General features: G+C 46.3%; 1 protein-coding gene across 1 annotated transcript in view; it reads left to right on the top strand.

Moving 5' to 3' along the window:
• The first annotated feature begins 1,478 nt into the window (after positions 1-1,478).
• Positions 1,479-21,381, top strand: part of Enpep (glutamyl aminopeptidase) — an 83,965-nt gene continuing 64,062 nt past the window's right edge. The window contains exons 1-3 of the mRNA XM_004867585.4: positions 1,479-2,262; positions 13,476-13,617; positions 15,124-15,255. Of these exons, the coding sequence (XP_004867642.1) occupies positions 1,628-2,262; positions 13,476-13,617; positions 15,124-15,255 (909 nt within the window). The 5' untranslated portion in view covers positions 1,479-1,627. The remainder of the gene's footprint in view (positions 2,263-13,475; positions 13,618-15,123; positions 15,256-21,381) is intronic.

Raw genomic sequence — 21,381 nt, 5'->3', positions numbered from 1 at the left:
CTTCGAGAAAACAATACAGTGGACTATTTCGCCTTACATTACTTTTGCGTTTTTGTTCGTTTAGTTTGAAATCGAGAGTGGTTTCGAGCAGCATTTCTCACCCTCAAAAGCTATTTCACCAAAAAACAAAACAAAACTATTTTGTCCACTGAATGTGGAAATCAGTCCCCAGTGTTTCCTCTCCTGGAGCCTCACGCTGGGTCACCATCTGGAGGTGAAAGAAGAGATAGGAAAGAAAATTTTGGCTTTATTTAACCCATAACTGCCTGTTCTGTTCCAGTCATTTAGATGCAAAAGATTTTCATTGATCATGGATTTCTCAGTAGGCCAAGTTTTGCGTCTGGATTCTGCTGCAAACCTATGAAGTATGATCACAAAATACAATGAATGTTTCAATTTTGAAAACTATTACAGTAAATATCACATTGCCACAAACCCCCCTAAAAACCCTTCCCCTTTCTTCAAACATGCTCGTCCCATCGTCCTCCTCACTGTTTGAGCAGCTCTGGAGTTCTCTCTCCTGTGAGTCCTTAGCTGTGCTCTCCTGGCTGCCTCCATGTCCTGAGCTGACTCAAAGTGTTCCCCTTCCGAGCTCACTTTGACTTTGGGGCAGAGCCAGAATCTCAGTACCAGACGCGGTGACGAAGGTGGAGGAGGACACAGCATCGTGTTTTACAAACCTGCCTTTCTGTTGGATGGCAGTAGCCAGCAGCGTGGCCTGTGGTTTTGATCACACCTTGTAAAGTCACTCGGGAAAGAGGACGCCAGAGGCAGCAAGAATAGGATGAGCGTGTTTGACAGGAGTGGAGTGGTTTTTCTATTTAAATAAATATCATATTTTGTGATCGGCCCTTGTAAATGACAGCAAGGTCTATAGCAGTCAGTCTCACCTGGAGACAACTCCAGAGCCGGGCTTCCCTCTCTCTCTCTCTCTCTCTCTCTCTCTCTCTCCCTCTCTCTCCTCCGCTATTTTCCCTGGTTCCTTTGTGTCCCCCCTTTTATCCAGCATCATCTGAACCGCTTTGGGGTGACCAGGCTCTACTTTCCCACCCCACCAGTTCCACAACGATTTCCTGCACACCCACGTGACCTTCGAATTTATGAATCACTCCCAGCACCGGCTCTGGGATGGGCTTTTCCAAAAGGGCAGCACTGGAATGTTTATACCCTACGGGAGAAGAATGAAAACACTCAGCTTCTTTGGCAGGCGACCGATAAAAAGTGAAATCCAAGAAGCCCTTGCCTTCAGCAGCCCCTGGAAGCCCGGCAGGAAGCAGCCTCTGGCAAAGGCTGAGTTTTTCTCTGGTCATTGCAGCTCCTAGCCAAGCGCTTTCTCTGAAAGCTGCTGACCAAGCCTTGGCAGGAGCCCCATCCTCCCGGCCCATAAGCCGCCCTGTTTTATATTTAACTATTTAACTCGGCCCAGGCAGAGGGAGGGCGGGCCGGGGTGCGCGGCTCATAAGGGGGCAGGTCTGGGCCGCTGGGCTCAGCTGTCTCTCGGTGCGGCCTGGAGGGCGCCGGGCTGCAGGGGCCGCAGGGAGAGGCCGCGTCCATCCAGGCCCGGGGAGCCAGCCGCCAGGCTGCTGCGTTCAGCACCTTCCCCGGTAGCCTGTGACTTGGAGGCAGCATGAAGTTCGCGGACAAAGCGGACTCGGGGAGACACTGCATCCGAGCCAAGCACGTGGCGGTCATCTGCGCCGTGGTGGTGGCCGTGGGGCTCATCGTGGGGCTGTCCGTGGGCCTGACCCGCTCGTGTGACGCTGCAGGCGGCACGGGGCAGGGGCCGGGGACCCCGGCTCCGCCGCCCCCGTCCGCGGTCCCGTCGGGGGTCCCCCCGCAGGACCAGAGCGCCTGCCCGGCCAGCGAGGACGCCAACGGGCCGTGGGCCGGCTTCCGGCTGCCAGACTGGGCCAGCCCGGTGCACTACGACCTGGAGGTGCGGCCCGAGCTGGAGCTGGACACCTACGCCGGCAACGTGAGCATCGCGCTGCGCCTGGAAGCGTCCACGCGCCACCTGTGGCTGCACCTGCGCGACACGCGGCTCACGCGCGTCCCCGAGCTGCGCTCGCCCGCGGGCTCCCTGGTGCGCGTAGCGCGCTGCTTCGAGTTCCGCGCGCAGGAGTTCGTGGTGCTGGAGGCGGCCGAGGAGCTCCCCGCCTCGGGCGCCGCGCTGTACAGCCTGCGCCTGGAGTTCGCGGGCCGGCTGGACGGCTCGCTCGTGGGCTTCTACCGCACCACCTACACGGAGGGCGGCCAGCTCAGGTGAGGCCGCTCGCTCCCGGCTCTGACGCAGGGCCCCAGAAGCCCCCTGCTGTGCGCCCGCTGTAGCGCGAAAACCAGCCCCGAAGGTGGTCCGGGGCGAGCTCGGAGGAGGGGCCGGGCAGGCGGGAGGCGGTGGCCCCAGGGACGGCCGGCGTGGAGCCGCGCGTGCTGTCCCCCGGCGGTGAGCGCAAACTAGGCGCCTAAAGCGATCGTGCCTGAGATCCGTAAAGGCGGGTTACCTTCCTCCATTCCACGGAGAGTAGGGACAAGGTGGGAATGTTCCGGGACTGCCAAGCGCCAGCTCCATCTCGCATGGCCAGGCTGTCCCGCGGCCCGGCGCAGCCTGCTCGGCGCAGCGGGGTCGCTACTGCTGCTCGCAGAGAAACATGCAGTGGATACAGAGTATCAGATGCAGACGCAGAGTATCAGATGCAGATACAGAGTATCTGATGCACGATGCGGATACAGAGTAGCCAGGGACGGGAGCCGCCTGCCCAGCGCCCCAGGGGAGGCGTCTGTGGGTGCGCGGAGCTCGCGCACTTGGCGCGCTCGGCGCGGCAGAGCGGTTCAAAGGCGCCGCTCTCTTCCAATCTACAAACTTCCGGGGCCGGGCCGTGCGGCAGGGAGGAGGGAGCCGGGTGCGAGGTGAGACCTCGGCCTCCTAGGAGTCCGCCCGGGCGGACGTGGGAGCTCAGCGCGGGCGCCCACGAATCCCTCTGCCCCGCCGTCGGAACCTCTCCCAGAGCGAATTCGGCAGGACTTTGGGTCAAAATTCTCCCCACTCCTGTCGGAGAGGTTCAGGGAGCAAAGAGCAAATGCTTCAGTGTCCCTGCATAACTGCGTGGTGCACAGACAGATCGAGTAAAACTGATAACCTGAAGAAAATATTTGAATCCCAACACTCCCCGGGATTGCAAGTTCAAGCCTGGCCTGGGGAGCGAAGCAACTTAGCAAAATTAAAAATTAAAAAAGGGAGGGGATGCAGCTCAGTGTGAAAGTCCTGGGTTCAATCCCCAGCGCTGCAAAATTGAATACCTAAACTAATTAATAATTAACTAAAATTAGATGGGCTACGATCATATAGATCTTATATCTTAATGTTACCAGTAACAAAAGCTTATTTACTGTTCCCATTTTTCTATCTATAAAAATTACACTATAAAAGGCATAGGAAATTATTAAAAAGGAACTGGGCTGGGGATTTAGCTCAGTGGCGCCACACCTGCCTCCCCAGCGCAACATCCTGAGTTTGATCTCCTGTACCAAAAAAAAAAAAAGACTTATGCAAGTTTCAAATATTTTTCTAGGTAATCAAAATTGTAATTGCATTGTGTCTGTCTAGCTATCTGTATGCCTTTTAAGTTTAATATGTTATAAGCATTTTTTCTTATTAAATATTCACAGGAACCTGATTTTAAGGATCATACATGCTCCACCACATGAATGCACTGAAAATCTTGGCTCAGTTCCCTATTCTTGGCCATATGAGTTGCTTCTAGTATTTTATTATTATGAACAAGTCAGAAAACAACACAGTTGTAAATTCATCTTTATATGTTTATTTTCTTAGGATATTATCCTCAAAATAGAATTGCTGGGTCAAAGTATACAAATATAGCAAGAAACTTGTAACCCTTCCCTTGTTTATCATTACATAAACAATATACATTTAACTGGGAAGATAGAGGAACTAGGAAAAAAGTAAATATCTATCCATCAATTCATTCTTTAAGTACAGATAACAGCTGCATTGCTAACATTTAGGCAGAGCAGATACTCTATCTTTTTCTGACACAGATAAATATAATGTTGCTCTATTGTACAGTAGTAATACACTTTGTTGACATGCCATCAACATTTCCACTGTGTCATTTGGTATTTATCCAAAAATGATTTGGTGAGTATTTTACTGACCATTGTATAACTCTAATGTAATTGTCAACTTTTCCATTAAATATAGGTATTTGTTGCTCCTAATTAATGCAATGAACTTCCTATTAAATTTATGAACTTTTTAATATTTAAAAATTCCTAGGGAATTGGCCCAAATCACAAATGTATGAATGCATTTACACATGTGCATGGCTCTGTACATGTTGTACACATATAACCTAAGTGCAAGAGCACACTTGTGTGTATGACTCCAACTGGCTTTCAAGCTTTAGGCCCCAAATCCCACCAAGAGTGTATGAAAGCACCTATTTTTCTGAGCTTTTAAAAACATCATTATATTTTAAAATATAAATAAATATATTTATATAATATATATTTTATTTAATACATAAATTATATTTATATATAATATAACAATATTTTAATATAATGATTTATTTATTTATTTATTTATTGGTACCGGGGATCAAACTCAGGTCCTTCCACTTGTGAGGCATGCAGTGGAAATGCTGAGCTAAATCCCTGGCCCTGTAATGATTTTTTTAAAAAGTGTTTGGCATTTCATAGAGGCAAAGAAATAAGGTTCTTAACAGTGTCACTCAAAAGAGACGCTGAAAAATTCATCAGTGTAAAGACAAGTCAGGATTTCAAAATTATCACTAAAATTTTAAAAGCCATGGAAAAATTTATCAAATGAATAAAAATTTATACACTGCAGGAAAGGCCCCATAATATGGAACAAGTTTCTATTAATAATTTGTTACATAGTTTGTAGATTCTTTTAAAAAGATGATATACCTAAATGTATGATATTCAGTCTGACTCTGGGTTATTTTTCCTTGCCAGTTAACTTTACCCCAAAATATGTACTGGTCAGAGCCACTCTGCACCTCAGCGGGCTGAGGGTCCAGCGGGCAGAACCTGCAGGCAGGGCCCGGGCCTTGGAGCTCGCTTCCCGGTGGAGGTGCTGGCCACAGGGCTGTGGCCGAGTCTGGGCCGGTTCCGGCAGCTGCTCAGTAACTTCACTGAGGCCAGTGGAATGCTCTTTGTTTTCCTTGTGAATATTCCAAGACAGGAGAAGAGTGCATGATGTTGTTTTTCTGCAGCCTAAGGTGTTGTTTGCCAGTGCAGCGCTCCAGGGTTCGAATTCGGAGTCCACAGGGGACCCCAGTGTGGGGTCATCATCCCAGTGTTGCTTTTCCTGCCACACAGTGAACGTGGCTGCATATGACATTCACAGATATGTTTTTATGTACTCACTTGTTTGCCTATTTATTCAGTGAGACAGGGTCTCCTTATGTCAGAAGGGCCGGCCTAGAACTTACTGTGTAGCCCAGGCTGATCTTGAACTTGTGATCCTCCTGCTTCAGCCTCCCAAATGCTGGAATCACAGGCATGTGCCACCCCACCCACCTGACAATTTTATTGGTGCATTTTAGGTTTGCAGTCGAGATGCATTTTCTTATTTCTTCGGCATATAAAAGTGTGCATGTATGCACTGTGTAATGTTCAGATCAGGGTGGGCATGTCTGTAGCTCTTCAGACATTTATCAGGTCATGGCAGTGAAAACATTCACAATTCTGTCAGCCAGCTTTTTGAAATGTGGAATTTGTTAGCATTGTGTACTGTCCACCGCTGTGCTGCGGCAGCTGTAACTCAGCCCCCATTCACCGGCCTTTCCCGGCCCTCTAACCCTGCTACACCCTCCGGTAGCTATCCTTCTTCTCTCACTTCTCTGAGGTCGGTGTTCTTCAGTTCCACATGTGTGGAAGCTCAGGCAGTGCTTGTCTTTCAGTGCCTTGTTTATTTCACTTAGCATCATGTCCTCCAGTTGTGCTCGTATAGCTGCAAACAACGAAATCTCATCGTTTTGTGGCTGCATAGTATTCCACTGTGTGTCACTTTTTCTCTATCCATTCATCAGCTGATGGACTCTGAGGATTTTCCCATTTCCTAGCTATTGCCAATAGCTCTGCAGTGAACAGGGGAGTGCAGAGGCCTCTTCGGCATACTGATTTCATTCAGTGTGAATATCAAATTTAACTCTGGGATTGAGTTTCAGTGCTTTGGGATATTATGCAGCTACCAGTGCAAGCTAAACACGGCTGTGCTCAGTAACCCGGGTGGCTGGGGTTGCACTTGGCAGCAACCCAACCCACTTGATTTCTTAGACACAACCAGGACTTGAATTTCACAGAGAGGAAACCACAGTCCCAGAAGCTTTCCCTCAGGATTGCGAGGCAAAGGGAGAGGGACAAAGAAGGGAGAGAGGTAAGGATGCCTCAGCAGTCCTGCCCACGGCGGCTGGCTGGGGAAGGCTGCGATGCGGCTGGGGGAGCGAGGCTGTCCTTCCCGGGCTCCTCTTCCTGCCCTCCCGGAGCTCCTCGCCCCGTCTCCAGTGTGGATTCTCTTCTCCGGTGCTCAGTCTGCCCTCTGGGTCCCTGGATCACTCTGGGGCAGCATTCCTCCAAGTGAGTCCCATGCATCTGGCCCGTGATCCCTCCCGGAAGAAACGGCAAGGGAGGGGTGCTGACCCACAGTGCTGTGGGCGAGGAGGACACTGATGTGTGCGCTGAGTACGCATCTTGGTTTTTCTTTTTTTTGAAGGAGGATCTTTTCTGAAACTTACCTGATGCCGCTCAGTGTGAGCTCTAACAAACCGACAGAGCACACAGTGTCCCACCACCTGTGGCCTGGGACTGGGGACCTCTTCTGTGAGCCCGGAGGAGGACAGCGGGGCTGCTCTTTATGACCCAGCCCCCAGGAGCGCTTCCCGTGGTGCCCGAGGCAGTGCTGTCTCGCACACGAGGGGTGGCAGCCCCCTGGCCCCTCCCCAAACCATGTCAGCTTTCACCGTCACCTTCTCACTTAGCACCTCCTTTCGCCCACCATGCAGGAAGGAAGTGGGTTGTGTCGAACCTTTTTTGACTTTGGAAGGTGGCCTTTGTAGTTTAAGGGCTGAGAATCACTGGAATTGATAGGAAGTACAGCAAGAATTTAGGAAAGGGACAGCTCATCTCTAGCTTGTGTTTGGGAGAGTTCTTCACAACACTGGTATGGGCTGAGCTGAATTTTAGGATTTTATAGGATTTCAATAGGCAGTGGCAAATTGAAGGTGAATGTAGACAGAAGGGTAAGGCACCAAGTCAGAAAATCATGAAGAGACAGGAAGGGTATCTAAAAGCCACTGGAGAGAGAAAGGGAGGTTGGCTATGAGAGACACCGTGGCAGAGCACTGCCCAGTGGCTCTGTGGATGTGGATGCTGAAGTAAAGGGTTACCTCAACCTGGGGCAATGAGAGCTCCGACAGGAGTCCAGGAAAGTGACCCGGGACAGGAGGGGAGGACACACTGGAAGGCAGTTTGGAGGGAAAGCAGCCAAGACGTGGTGGGTTGAATACGGACTATGGGGAAGGGTTGGGGTGAGGTTACGGGTGTACGTGCCCTGGGTGTCTGATCTCATGCCCGTCTCCTTTCACTGATGTTGGAATGGGAAGAAAAAGTGGGTTTAGAAGGGGAGAGGCCCCAGGTCAGAGCTAGTCCTGCTCAGGACCTGTTAGACAGCTGAGAAGAGGCAGGAGTTGGCGTCTGGATACATAGGCCTGTGGTGGAGGTTAGGGTTTGTGATAAGATGCAGGAGTTGAGGGGAAACATCAATGAGATGCTCATATTGAAGTGAGTGTGTGCGTGTGTGTGTGTGTGTGTGTGTGTGTGTGTGTTCTCACATGCATGGGAATTTACATTTGAGCACGTGTAGTTTTGGTCTTGAGATTTTAGTTGCAGTCTGCTTAGTCTGTGTTCTTAGACTGATGTGTCAGCCTGTCACCATAGTCACTAAGGGAACTTTCTTTACTTGTTGGAGGAGGTTCAGTAATTTCCTTCATTTGGAAGCAAGGAAACAAAAAGAAATTTTGCTTGATCTTGAATATCTTCTGCATAAAACAGCAAAGCAATTGGACATCAACTAATTAACTGGTTCATCCAGGCCACCAGAAACTACCTTGAGGTCCACATAACCTGGGTGGGTCCCTGGCTTGGCCGACCACTCCGTGTGCACGCGTATGCGTGTGCGTGTGTGTGTGTGTGTGTGTGTGTGTGTGTGACTCTGGAGCCGTTACTGAGACAGGTGGACTTGGCACTCATGGCTGCCTGTCCTCCACCCGAAGCCTTCTGCTTAAAGATCTCACCGAGACGTTGCTGTTTATTTGGCTGGCTCAGGTTGTGAAATTCCTGGGAGTCTTTGCAGGAAGAAATGTGCCCCTTGATTTATGCGATGATCAGGCAGTCTTTGGTTTTTGTTTTGCTGAAGTTGGTTCAGAGGCAACTGGATGTGTTCTGTGTTGTCGCCTCCTCTAGGGTCACCTTGGCCACTCGGGGAAGTCCGTGGACCTTTGGTGAATTCGTGGTTTAGGGTGCTACGTCCAGCGAGGGACTTAACAGGGCCAGAGATGCCTGAGGGAGTGTTTCATTCCCACCCCTGCACCAGCACCACTATTCAGGACACCAGGAGCTGCTTCTGCAAACTTTCTGCCGCTACTCGGGCTTTTCCCATCCATTTGCCACACAAGTCATCAGATTTTAAAAAGAAGAAATTTTAATCAGTGAATAAAACCTCTACAGAGAAGCTATGATCTGAAGTCTATCCCTAGAGCTATCCCATATACCTGGCTTTCAAGTTTGCATAATGTTTAGAAACATTTATAATTTGTAAATAATAAAGTGCAAGTATTTATAACAACTTACAAATGTTGCTGAATAATTCAAAAATTTATCATTTATAGATAATATACAACAGTTTACTCTTGACAGAATTGACATACATAATTCGAGGCTTCTGGGTTATTCAGTAGTCCATGAGGAAAATAACAGCTGGCCATTCTGAAAAATGGTTCCACTGCCTATGTATTTATACACAAAGTGATTTTGTTCTCCTATATATTCTAGTCAGGTGAGTGAATTTTAAATGCTGTAGGTTGTGGAAAGTGCTATGTCCAAAAGCATACTTAGGCTTCTAGGTTACAGGACATAGAGTAAAGGGCCCCTCAGCAGGTAAACGTCGGGGGGATTTCAGACATCCCGTGTGATCACCCTGCTTCATCCCCTCACCTGGGAAGAGGCTGGATTCACCTGGTGACACTAAAAGAAAGGTTCTGGATGTGCTCAGGGTCATTCACAAGGGGTCAGAGTAGGATTAGAATCGAAGAGCTTTCATTCTTAGAAGAGTTTCCCTCTAAATCTCATGGCTGTGCACTCTAACAGAGAAAAGACACTCTGCAGCACGGTGGGGGTGACGCCCCTGACCTGCCCGGCAGAGTGGCAGAACTGTGGGATCTGAGGTGATTCTCATTCTCAGGTGAGGACCAAGACAGCCAAGGCCCACAGCGAGGTCTGCAGCGCTGCTGCTCTGGCCACAGACAGATCGGGAAAGCTCTATCTCTGCGGGGCAGTGTTGGTCCACAGCCGAGAATGCAAAGGGTGGAAAAGCCCGCTCGTGGGTCTCAGGAGTTTATGTTCTAGCATCTGAGAGAGAGTGAGGCAGTGTTTAAAGCCAGCACCACGGCAGCTATTGCTTAGGAAGGGAACTTCTGCTGCCTCCTTACGCTCTGCCTCACTCCCAGCTTTGTTAGCTGGCTCATTTCTGCGGGGTGACATGTTTCTAGGGGGTGAAATTATCCCTTCCTCTGCCTCAGAAACCAGGAGAATTCAGAGGAAGAAAGACAGCTGCTTAAGCATGGAGCCGGAGCTTGGTGGGGCATAGTATGAAACCCCAGGACCCCGGGAGCTGTGCAGCGCACATCCCTTTGTGGCACAGTGTTGACGGCTGAGTTGCGCCTGCAAGGTGTCAGGGCCTTCTCCGTGCTGAGCTGATTGGCGGTTACTCTATTGCAGAATTCGTTCTTGGCTGAGGCTTTTCTTGGACAAGTTTTTATTTGGACACAGTTTACAACTTACACAAAAGTTACGAGGAGAGTGTGTGAGGCTTCTAGAGAGAATTTGCCAGACTCGCCAATTACCCGCAATGTTTGCTTTACTTCTTCCTCTCCCTTCCTCCTTCCGCCCTCCACTCTTCCCCCTTCTCTCTCTCTCCCTTAGAAAGTGCATGGAGACATTGTTTCCCTTCACTTCTTAGCCTCAGGGCAGAGTTCTTAAGGGCAGGGGAATTTTCTAGCATAACCACAGTATAGTTATTAAAACCAGGAAGTCTAACGTTCATACGATTTTGTGTATAACCCGTGGCCCATAGTTAGATTTCATTCATTAATCAATAACGTCTATCAGGTGTTTTCAGTCCTGTATCTGTCCTGAGGTCATGCATTGCATTTAGCACCTTGTCTGTTTATACTCATGTAACCCGGAACAGTGCCTTAGCTTTTCTTTTTCTTGAGACAGGGTTTTGCTATGCAGTTCAGGCTGGTCTTGAACTCACGCCATTCTCCTGCCCCAGCCTCCTGAGGGATGGGATCATAGGCGTGCACCCTCATGTCCAGCAATGTTGATATCTGACGAGCACAGGCTGGCAGTGTTTAAAATGTCCCTCAATTGTAGTTTGGCTAAACTAAATGATTTACAATTGCAAGTTAAGCATGTCTGTCAGGAGCATCACAGGAACGACCCTATGCCACTCTCCAGAAATGACACCAGGAAACACATCTTATTGGCTTTGTTTAATTCCTAGGGATGCTGCCTTTAATTGGTTGCTGAAATCAGCATCCAACAGGTTTCTCCACCACAAAGTGATAGTTGTTTCTTTTTATAAGTAATTATCTCAAAATTCTTTGAAAATCTGCAAATATCCCTTCCTCTTCCAACTCCATCTCCTGTTTGGGCAACCACTGATAGTTTTCTGAATCTATGACTCCAAAAACTACTGCTCTATAACCTACTTACCTAAGAGCTTTCCCTTCCCCTCTATCTGTTTATTTATTCATTTAAAAAATGAGTGTAAGGGTTCACAGAGTCTTATGTTATTCAGGGTTATAACCCCGTTGTTATTTACTGTGGTTCCAGTTCCCCCAGGTTTGGCCCGTGGGGATCCTGTCCAGCAGCCCTGGGACCTTGGACCCCTTCCATGGTCCTTGCGTACTTCCTGTGTGGCTCAGACAGATGTCCCGGGGTCACCTTGGGCTTTCTCGACCCAGCATGAGACTCGGCCATTCCTCCACGGAGTCCTGCTTCCTTTCTGTGGAAAACAGCGCCTCAGAATCATCGTCTTGGAACTGACTGTCTCCTGACCGCGAGCTCCTCCCTGCATCTAGTGTTGCTCCCAGACACAAATAGGAAATGTGCGTCTCTTTGTGGGTGTCTTTATTGACAGTCCTTGAGTTCACTGAGGCCTGCCACTGTGGCTCGCTGTCACAGAACTGCCCCGGGTAGCAGTGAGAACCACCTGGCACTGCCTTCCACTTTCAGTTTTTATTTGCCAAGCTTAGAAAGCAGAGTTGTTTCCAGATGGCTAACACAGAGCCACTGCAAAAATATTTGTTTGTTACTGACTTACACTTTTTCAGGTGAGATTTATACACATGGAAACACACAGCTCTGGTGAACACGATTCAGTGAACTTGGACAGATACCCATATCTCTGTTGCCCCCATTTGAGAAATTTCCCTTCTCCAGGCAGCACTTTCTGGTTTTAGTTCTTTTACGTAGATTTGTTTTCTTGGCCAAGTTTTTAATAAGTAACTTTCTTTATATCTAGAAGGTTTCTGGGGGAAAAACCCCTGAAGTTATTTCTCATAGATAGATGTTGACCTATGGTACATCACTGCTTAGACAAATCAGTGTCCACAGTAAATCCTTGAAGCAAAATCAAGTGCAGATTCCTCCTCAGTCCACATTATTCCCTGGCCTCGCGAACCCCGAGCCCGTCTGGGGTTTCTGTGGGCTCCAACCACCCGACACGGTGGCCTCCGGCAGCCACGTCCAGGTCCCCTCACCAGCGAGCCTGCTGGACCCCTTCCCCTCATCTCCCTGCTCTCGGGCTTTGTGCGGTCAGCCCAGCTCCGGTCAGCCCAGCTCCGGTCAGCCCAGCTCCACGACATCTTGGAGTCCAGGCGCTCGCTCCCTTGCCGGCTGCCTCACCTCGCTCTGCCCCTTTCCTGCATCGCCCGCGGTCACTGCCTCCTCTGTCCCAGATCAGTCACCTGTCTTGTTGTTGTTGTCTCCTAAGATGCGGAAGACCTGCTTGATTCGTCTCTGTTGTTTCCTCGACACTTAGAATAACGTCTGCAAGTGTGCGCATGCGTGTGTGTGTGTGTGCGTGTGTGCACAAGGACGCAGCTCACTATTTGTGGGATGAAGGAATGATCTAGTAATTCAGCTTGGTACTCTTTGCGATATACCTTCCCTAATGCCGGAAAGTCCTAAAGATAAAATATTTTCATTATATAAATTATTGATGAATATAAATCAACATTTCTTTACTTTTCCTTTCTTATACCTTTTACTTTGCTTAGTTCCTCAATGAGCAAATATACCCTGTTGTTTTACTGTAATATGCTTACATGTAAAAAGTGTATGTTTATTGATTTTTTGAGCAAATTATTCAGAAAAATAGTATTTTTACTTTGAAATTGTAGAAATACTAAACATTAATGTTTTAGCAAACACAAGCATATGGCTAGTAAGAGTCATAAAAAATGCTGTCTTTTTTCAAAAGTAGCTTTTTAAAATTAAAAAAAAATGTATTTTGATGCTGGAGATTGAACCCAGGGCCCTGCTCTTGCTGAGCGTGTGGTCTCCCAGCGAGCTGCTCCCCAGCCGCAGAGTGGACTTCATACTGGGCCACAGTGTACGTAACCTGGGAGATGACTCAGCACCTCCCTCCCACGAGCTGAACCGGGGTTTTGTCCCTGATGTAACACAAACAAGAAAGAATGTGTCACTAGGGACGGGAGCGGGGATGCTGGGAGATACTTCCCCGGCCGTGACGGGACACAGCTGTCACCGTGCTAGCTGGAAGCAAACCTTTGAGTTTGGCTTCATGTTTGTCTCCTTGTTGCTCAATGGCTTTGGGTTGCAGAGAGTCAGAGTTCATAATTGGATTTATTTTTGCTCATTGAACAGATTTTTCGGTTCTAGCACCAGAGTATCTCAATATTCTGATGAAATATGGGAAGCAGTCTCTCTCCAGATTTTCATTTATTTGTTAACCTTAGAGTTCCAAGAGAGACTGTGCCAGTTACTTGAGTGTGTTCTAGATGGGAGCTCGAGTTAACCAATGCGGTAGTTGTAATTCCATAGGTAGCTCATTGTTTGCTGTAGGAGAGAAGCCGATCGTGAGTGGAGGTGGTATGCACAGGTCTGTGTTTGTTTCTCAGGAGCATTGCGGCCACTGATCATGAACCAACAGATGCCAGGAAATCCTTCCCCTGCTTTGATGAGCCCAACAAAAAAGCAACTTACACAATATCCGTCGTCCACCCGAATGAATATGAGGCACTTTCCAATATGCCAGTGGAGGTGAGCATTTTTAAATGTCTCATTTGTGCAGATAGTCTGGTCAGTGTCAGTTAAATTACCTGATTTGCCATGCAGGAAAAGTCCCCCTGAATTCTAAAACTAAATGTGCACTAATTGTTGATTTACAATTGAGAGTATAGTTTTGCGACTTTTTTCTTTAACTCCTAGAGGACATCTCAGTCCAGCAATAAAATCACTTTGGAGATTTTAAGCAAGAGAGAATTCAATAGACATACAACAGGTAATCAAAATACATAGTGAATGTTAAATTTTAAAAAATTTATTACAGTTGCCTCGCAAGCACAAGGTCCCGAGTTTGATCCCTGGTACAAAAAAAAAAAAATGTATTACAGTAAAAGGCATTGCCATTGATAGGCCTCAAAATACTCCCTTTGCAGGGCCAGGGATTTAGCTCAGTGGCGCTGTGCCTCCCTTGCAAGATCCTGAGTTCAATCCCTGGTACTGGAAAAAAAAAAATACTCTTTTTGCTTCAAACACACCCCATTGTTCTAGACACTTTCTAAAACAGTTCTGAAAACCTCTTTAGTGAGTGTCTTTAGAAGGTATGATCAAAAATATGGTGAATGCTGCTGCTGACCACCATGACTTTTGAGTTTCACAGAAGCGTACTTCTTTGCTTTTCCCTAGGTGCAGAAGAGGGAGAATATTCATGGTCATTGGGAGATCAGAACTGATATGCTAGGTTTTCTTTGTGGAATAACTTTGCTGGAGCCCCGACATTTTTATACAAGCACGTGCATGCACATATATGCACGTGCACACACACACACACCCCCCCACACACGCACACAGTATTAATTATATGTGGGTTTTAGTCCAGCCTGCCCTGCTTAGTCTCCTTCTGCAGCTTCTCACTTGGTGGCTATGAAGGGATGCGGAAATGTTTAAACAGTGGTTTCAGGAATTGGGGAAGTGTCCATGGTTCGAGTGTTAGGACGTCATTGGCACAGCTAGTGAGGACCCAAGACCAGAAGGCCTGGTAGTTGGGCCACGCTGTGGAATCTTCTCTCTCCATGGTCACCAAGGTAATGATGACCTTGGATAGTCAAACCACGGGCCTTCGATGTAGACAGCCAGAGGTGGAAAGAGACCCTGATGTTCACTTATTTCCAATACAGTGATTGAACACATAGCACACAGTCAAGTTAACATCTACTCAGCTCTCCCTCTCTGAGTGCTAGCTTTTGCTTCATGCAGGGATCACAGTACCCCTAGAACATCACCATCAGGACGATGTATTTACTGAAGAAGACAAACTCCTATCCAGCTGACGCCACGCTTGGAATTTCTCCCTCACAGTCTGAGAGTGTGTAACTCAGTCACTGACAGAACTGAAAATTAAGTGAATTTTCCTTTATTCTTCTGAACATTACCACAATTTTACTCCTAAGATTTGACAAAGGAATTCTGACTACAGAATTTGGTTTGGATTTATCTTGTGATTAATCTTTTGATAAATAAAAGATTACCTTGTGTTTCCCATAGAAAAAAGAGCCACTGGATGACAAATGGACTCGAACAACTTTTGAGAAGTCTGTCCCCATGAGCACCTACCTGGTGTGCTTCGCTGTACACCAGTTCACCTCCGTACAGAAAACCTCAAACAGTGGGAAGCCTGTGAGTCCCGTTAACGCTTCAAAATTTACTGCCTGTGCATTTAGGATGAATGTTCTGCTTTTTAAAATAGTTTTATGTGTGTCTGTTTTCACACAGTGGGCCAGACAAGTCTGTTAGTCACCAGGGTTTGTGAGCTTGATGACATGTTGAGCAATATGGAAAAATGTTAGCTGAAAGGACACGGGGAAATGAACAAATGTGGTCTTGAATTATTCTGAGGGGAAATGCTCTGTTAATCAAGAGCCAGCTCCTAGGTACCTCAGCATGACCCATTAAAGTAGCCGGGCACAGCCAACGTGGGAGGTGGGGTCCTGGGGGAGGTCCTAGGTATGGACAGAGGGAGCAGGATAGAGAGACGGCATAGCACTGAGCAGGGCAGGTCTCAGTTCACAGGTCGTTTGGAGCAGGGCAGCAGCAGAGGGTCTGAAGCATTTTATAAAAGTATGAGAAAAAACCAAGATGATAGTTCAACCATTTCCTTTGGAAAAAACAATACTAGCGGGGGATTTAGCTCAGTGGTTCCACTGCCTGCCTCGCAAGAGCAAGGACCCGAGTTCGATCCCCGGTACCAAAAAACAAACAAACAAAACAAAACAACAATACTTTCACCTATTTTTTTAAATTCTGGAGTCCCCCATTTTACTCATTCCTTCTCTCCATATTTCCATTTTTATGTGTTTCCAAATACATATAAAAGTCAAGATTCTTCCACCAGTTGTCTCAGAGATCACACAAAGAAGCTCAGTGTGCAGAGCACTCACTGGTGCCCTTCAGCCTGTCTGCTTTGTACATGCTCCTCCTTCAGCATCTGCTTAGTCTGTACCCGAGCTGATCCACCTCTGTGCCGTTTGTATATAATATATACTGCTTATATTATGTAAGAGTATGCGTATATGTCTGTTAATGTAACTTAATCACAGTGTTTGCAATATTATTTTATAAGGAAAAATCACTGCCCCGTTTTATAGATGGGGAAACTGAAGCTCAATGAGTTCAACTCATTTGCTCAAGGTCTAGCTGACCAGATTCCTAGGGGGACACAGATTCCAACTTCTTTCCACAGAGTTCACCCTGCTGAGCCTTCTGAAATGCGATACTGTGAAAATACCTTTACCCCTTTGCCAGCTGTGGGCATGCAGGGGTGGATGGTCTCCTTCCTTCAGGAGAAAGTGCTCGGGAGGCGCATCCGCGCTGCGTTTCCAGCTGCCTAGACTGGTCCAGACTGTGGGGCCTGGGAACAAGCAAACCTCGCAGGGGCCACATGAGTACCAGGATGACTCACCTATTTTCTCCTTTCTCTTGCCATGTGCCTTGCTCTGACCCGACTTTCAGGGGGCCAAGGGCACTCATTTCCGTGGCGGACAGCTAATACCAGCCGTGACAGACACTGCGCTAGAGAGCGGAAGCTATCTCTCCTGGGTGCAGCTGACGCGCCTCTTGCTTGTGCGTCAGTCAAGCCACCTGCACATGTGACCAGGGCATGCGTTCCTTTTCATTCTAACTCGGAGAGGGCATAACACACATTAGCAGTGGAACCTTACATCATATGCAGAATATCCTCGCTGCCTAGGAGGTAAAATACTGTAGCTCTGAAGGTAGTCCAGAGCCCTTCCCAGTCTGCATGTCTTCTTTGTGGAAGAGTGGCTGCATTGCATTTTGAGTCAATCCTGAGAAAATAGTAAGAGAAACTTGAAGAATTACTCAGAGTATTTTTTGCAACAATAAAAGGCAACCTCTGATAGAAGGATTCTTTTTTACAACTTTTGGCAGGAAATGCATTTCTGAAGACTTTTTTAAGGTTTGTTTGGCTAAGGGTTTTCAAAGTAAACAATATCACTGAATTCCATTCCAGAAAAACCAACAAAACCCAAACTGTACAAAGTACAGAGAGATTATATGACTTTTTGTAAACTAACTCTTCAATTACAGGCTTATTGTTCTCTTAGGAGTCATAGCATGGGAAACAGTGAACATATTGTTAGCTCAATATTTTAGCTCAAACCATCCCTCTGGGATATACAGTGGCACCTCAGTTCACAAATGCTTTTGTTTGCAAACAATTTGGTTGGAAAACAGAAGCGTTTGGCAAAATTTTGTTTTTGTTTGCAAATTGCATCGGGTGACAAACATGACCAGAGCTACCATTTTCAGAATCATAGAACAAATTAAGCTCATGAACTGAGACATGGCATTGTGATTCATTTTCAGATCCAGAATCATGAGGATTTAAGTGTATTTTACAGTATTTTACATTATAGGTTTAATATGCATATATTATAGAAAAACTGGAAGAAGAAATTGGAAAAATCACCCCTAGTGCCTCAGGTAAAAGCGTTTTAAGTTGCTAGGTTTGTGATGCCTTCACACGTACAGTTGGTGTACAGTGCCTGCCAGAATTCCTGAGCTTTGAACCTACCTTCAAGGAATCAAATTCAGGACAAAGTAAATGGCTCGGTGCACCTGCTCTGGAGCAATCATAAATTCTAGTTAAGCCCTGAATTCCTTTGGCAGACTCAGCCTCTGTCTTTGCAAAGAGGGATGTCCAAAAAGCAGCAATGACCTTGCTGGAGATTACTTCAACTCTAGCCAAGGTTTTCTTGACTTCGCTGAGCAAAAGAGAAAGTTGGGAAGGGAATGCTAGTTGCAGGTATCACCCATTGAATTAGGTATATACAATAATCATATGAATTCTAGTAACTCAGTAAGATTATACTGTGCTTCCTTCCAGCAGTTCTTACAGGTCAATCCCTGAGTAGTTAACTGTATGTAAAACTATACATTTGAATAAATCCTACTTTCCTGTAACTTCTTGGTTCCTTCCATCATAGTTTATTGTTTGTCTGGACTAAAAAGATCAATTGAGGGCAAAGAGAATGCATACCATGAATTCATTTTTAGGAAATAAGCATTATACTATAAAACCATTTTAAGTTTTGTGCCATGGTTTTTAATTTATGCATTTCTCTTCATAGAAATAGTCTTATGAGAAAAATTTGTTTCAATACTCAGATATATTTTTAACTTATTGTGAAATAGTTTTAGATTTACAGAGAATTGCAAAGATACAACAGAGTTCTACTCTTAGTTTCCTGTAATGCTAACATTGTACATTACAGGGCCAGGGACGTAGCTCAGTGGCACTGCACCTGCCTGGCTAGTGCAAGGTTCTGAGTTCAATTGCTGATACTAGAAAAAGAATTGTATATTACATAACCATTTTTCATACATTCACCAAAACTGAGAGATTAATATTTGTGCAATACTGTTAACTAAACGACGGTCACCAGAGTTTCCAATATTGTGCTCGTTCTGTCCCAAGATCTAGTAGAGGACACAACCACACATCACGGAGTCATCACATCGGCTTAGTTTCCTCTCTGACGTTTGCTGTCTTCACTTATTTTTTATGGCCTCGACAGGTGTTCTTTTTCAAGTGAACATGACCTCAAGATTTTACTGTCTTCATAATGGACCAAAAGAGGAGGCTGGGAATGGCCCGTGGCCCCATTTTCCTTCCCTCCCTGTCCACCCAGCTCTGTCCCTCTGGCTGCTGTCCCTGGGGGCCTGGGCCTCTTGCCCTCCACCCGAAGCAGTCTTCTGGGTGGTTCCAGCCCGTTTTTGGAAACCGGCTTTGTCCACCCACTGGGGCCCTGATTTCTGTCCTGATTCTACCTCCCTGGACACCCAGGGATCCACACCTTTCTCATCCCCTTCCCTCTGCAGGGCCTCCACTTGTCACTTCTTCTGCGAGTCCAGGGTGTTCGGGGACATTCACCACGATTTCAGGAGCACTACAGGGATGGGGCAGAGTGCTGGTCAAGTATCGTGTGGACTGTGGCTCAGTTTGGTGTGTGCAGGTTTCAGAGGATTCCGTTATCAGGGGTCGTAGCAGCGATGCCACGCATGGGCAGTGCTAACTTGGGTGGCTTAGTTTGGAGAGATTTGCTGTTTTATTTTTCCCTATCCTGTTTGATGGTGAGGATCGCTAAGTGTGGTCCACATCCATGGGGAAGGGAATGAAGTTCCACTGCGTGAGGCAGGAGCTAAAGGATTTATGGACATGTGTTACAGCCACTACAATAAATAAACACTTAGGGAGAAATCAGTGAGCTATGTTAGCATCTTATTTGTTCTTAGAGTTTGGACCTTTCACACGTTCATGGGTGGATACTGTCTGCAGCGACTATTATTCCCGTGTTGTAAAGGTGGCTTTCTATTTTCCTCAGAGCTATTTTTGACATAGATTAATTTTACTATTTTTATTGGTGTATATTTGCCATATACAATGGTTGTGTTTGTTTTAGGGAACTGGTACTTGTATATAACATACCTTGATAATTTTCAATCCCTTCACCCCTACCTCCTCTTCCCCCAGTCCCCTTCCATATCTTCAAAAGTCTGGCTTCTCGTTTCCAATCATCTCTACTTTGGTTTACCCATTTATTTGTTTGTATTTTAAGTTTTGTTTTCTTATAAGAGAAACCACACAATATTTAATTTTTTGTGTCTGACTTATTCCACTTAACATGGTCTTAAATTCCACTCATTTTCCTGCAAATGGCATAATTTCATCCTTCGTTGTGGCTGAGGGATATCAGTTGTGTGGATGTGCCATTTTTCGTTATGCATTCATGTGGTGGGGGACACCTAGGCTGTTTCCAGTGCTTAGCTGTTGTGAACTGCAGTGCTGTCAGCATGGGTGTGCACTTATCACTGTGGTTCGGTGTTTTTTAGTCTCTCGAGACTTTTCCAGGAGGGTTATAGCTCAGTCCAGTGGAATTTCTAGTTTTCTTTTTTTGAGGACTTTCCGTACTGATTTCCCCGATACATTCCACCAACGGTATAGAAGGGTTCTTTTTCCTCCACACCTCCCCAGCATTTCCTGCTTTTTGTGTTCTTGATGATAGGCAATCTGACTTCGTAAATCGGGACACAGCATTGGGTTTTGGGTTTTTTTTTAATACCAGGGATCAAACTTGGGACCTTGCGCCTGTGATGCAGGTGGTGGTACCACTGAGCTAAAGCCCCGGCCCTCAGTCTGCTCTTTCTTATGTGCAGAAGCTTTTCAGTTTGATGCAGTCCCATTTGTTGTGTGTTGGTTATTTCCTATGCTTTGGAGTTCTGTTGAGGAAGTCCCTGGCTGTGCTGCTGGCTTCCGGTGTTTCCCCTGTGTTACCTTCTAGCGGTTTTGAAGTGTTTGCCTTTGTACCTGGGCTTTGGTCCATTTTGACCCCATTTTCGTGCAGGGGGAGTGAGTGATCAGGGTCTGGATTCGGTCTTCGGCACGTGCATGCCGTTTCTCCAGCACCATTTATTGGAGCGGCCGCATTCTCTACTGTAGCCTTTGGATCCTTTGTCGAAAGTCAGAGAGTTCAAGGAGCGAGGAGTGGTTTGTATGCTTTCTGTTCTGTTCCATTGGTCTCCATGTCTATTTTTGTGCCAGCACAAAGCTGTTTTCGATACCATGGCTTTGGAGCCTAACTTAAAATCTAGCATTGTGATGCCTCCACTCTGCTGTTTTGCTTAGGATTGCTTGGCTGTTGTGGGTCTCTTTTGGTTTTATATGAATTTTAGGACTTTTTTTTAGTTCTGTGAAAAATGTTGGTATTTTAATAGGATTGCATGAAATCTATAGATCACTTTTGGTAACAGAGTCATGTCACTTTGCCTATGTTAATTCTGCCTGTTCAGATGCAGGAATGTCCTTCCGTTTTCTAATATTTCTTCAATACCTTTCTTCAGAGTTCTGTAGTTTTCATTGTAAAGGTCCTGCACTTCCTTGGTTAGGTTCATTCCTGTGTATTTAATTTCTCTTTGAAACTATCATAAATGGAATTGTTTTTCTAATTTCTTTCTCAGTACGTTCATTATTGTTGTACAGGAATACTATTGATTTTTGTGTTGTTTTTTTTTTTTAATTTTTTTAAATTAAATTCTTTTATTGGTACATTGTAGGTATACAACACAATTACATTTCTCATTGGGAATTGTACCTTTACATAATGAATCTTGGTTCTTATCTTTTCCCCATTCCTAGCCCTCCCTTCACCCCCTCCACCCTTCCCTATTTACAAAGACTTTATTTCCATTTTTTCCATTTCTCATCATTTTTCCTTTCCCTTCTTT

Source organism: Heterocephalus glaber, unplaced genomic scaffold, assembly GCF_053883595.1.
Source record: "Heterocephalus glaber isolate CG9 unplaced genomic scaffold, H.glaber_assembly_v1.0 deba00001688, whole genome shotgun sequence".
NCBI classification, from domain to species: domain Eukaryota; kingdom Metazoa; phylum Chordata; class Mammalia; order Rodentia; family Bathyergidae; genus Heterocephalus; species Heterocephalus glaber.
Note: the sequence above shows the minus strand (reverse complement) of the source record. Positions and strands in the feature narration are given on the sequence as shown.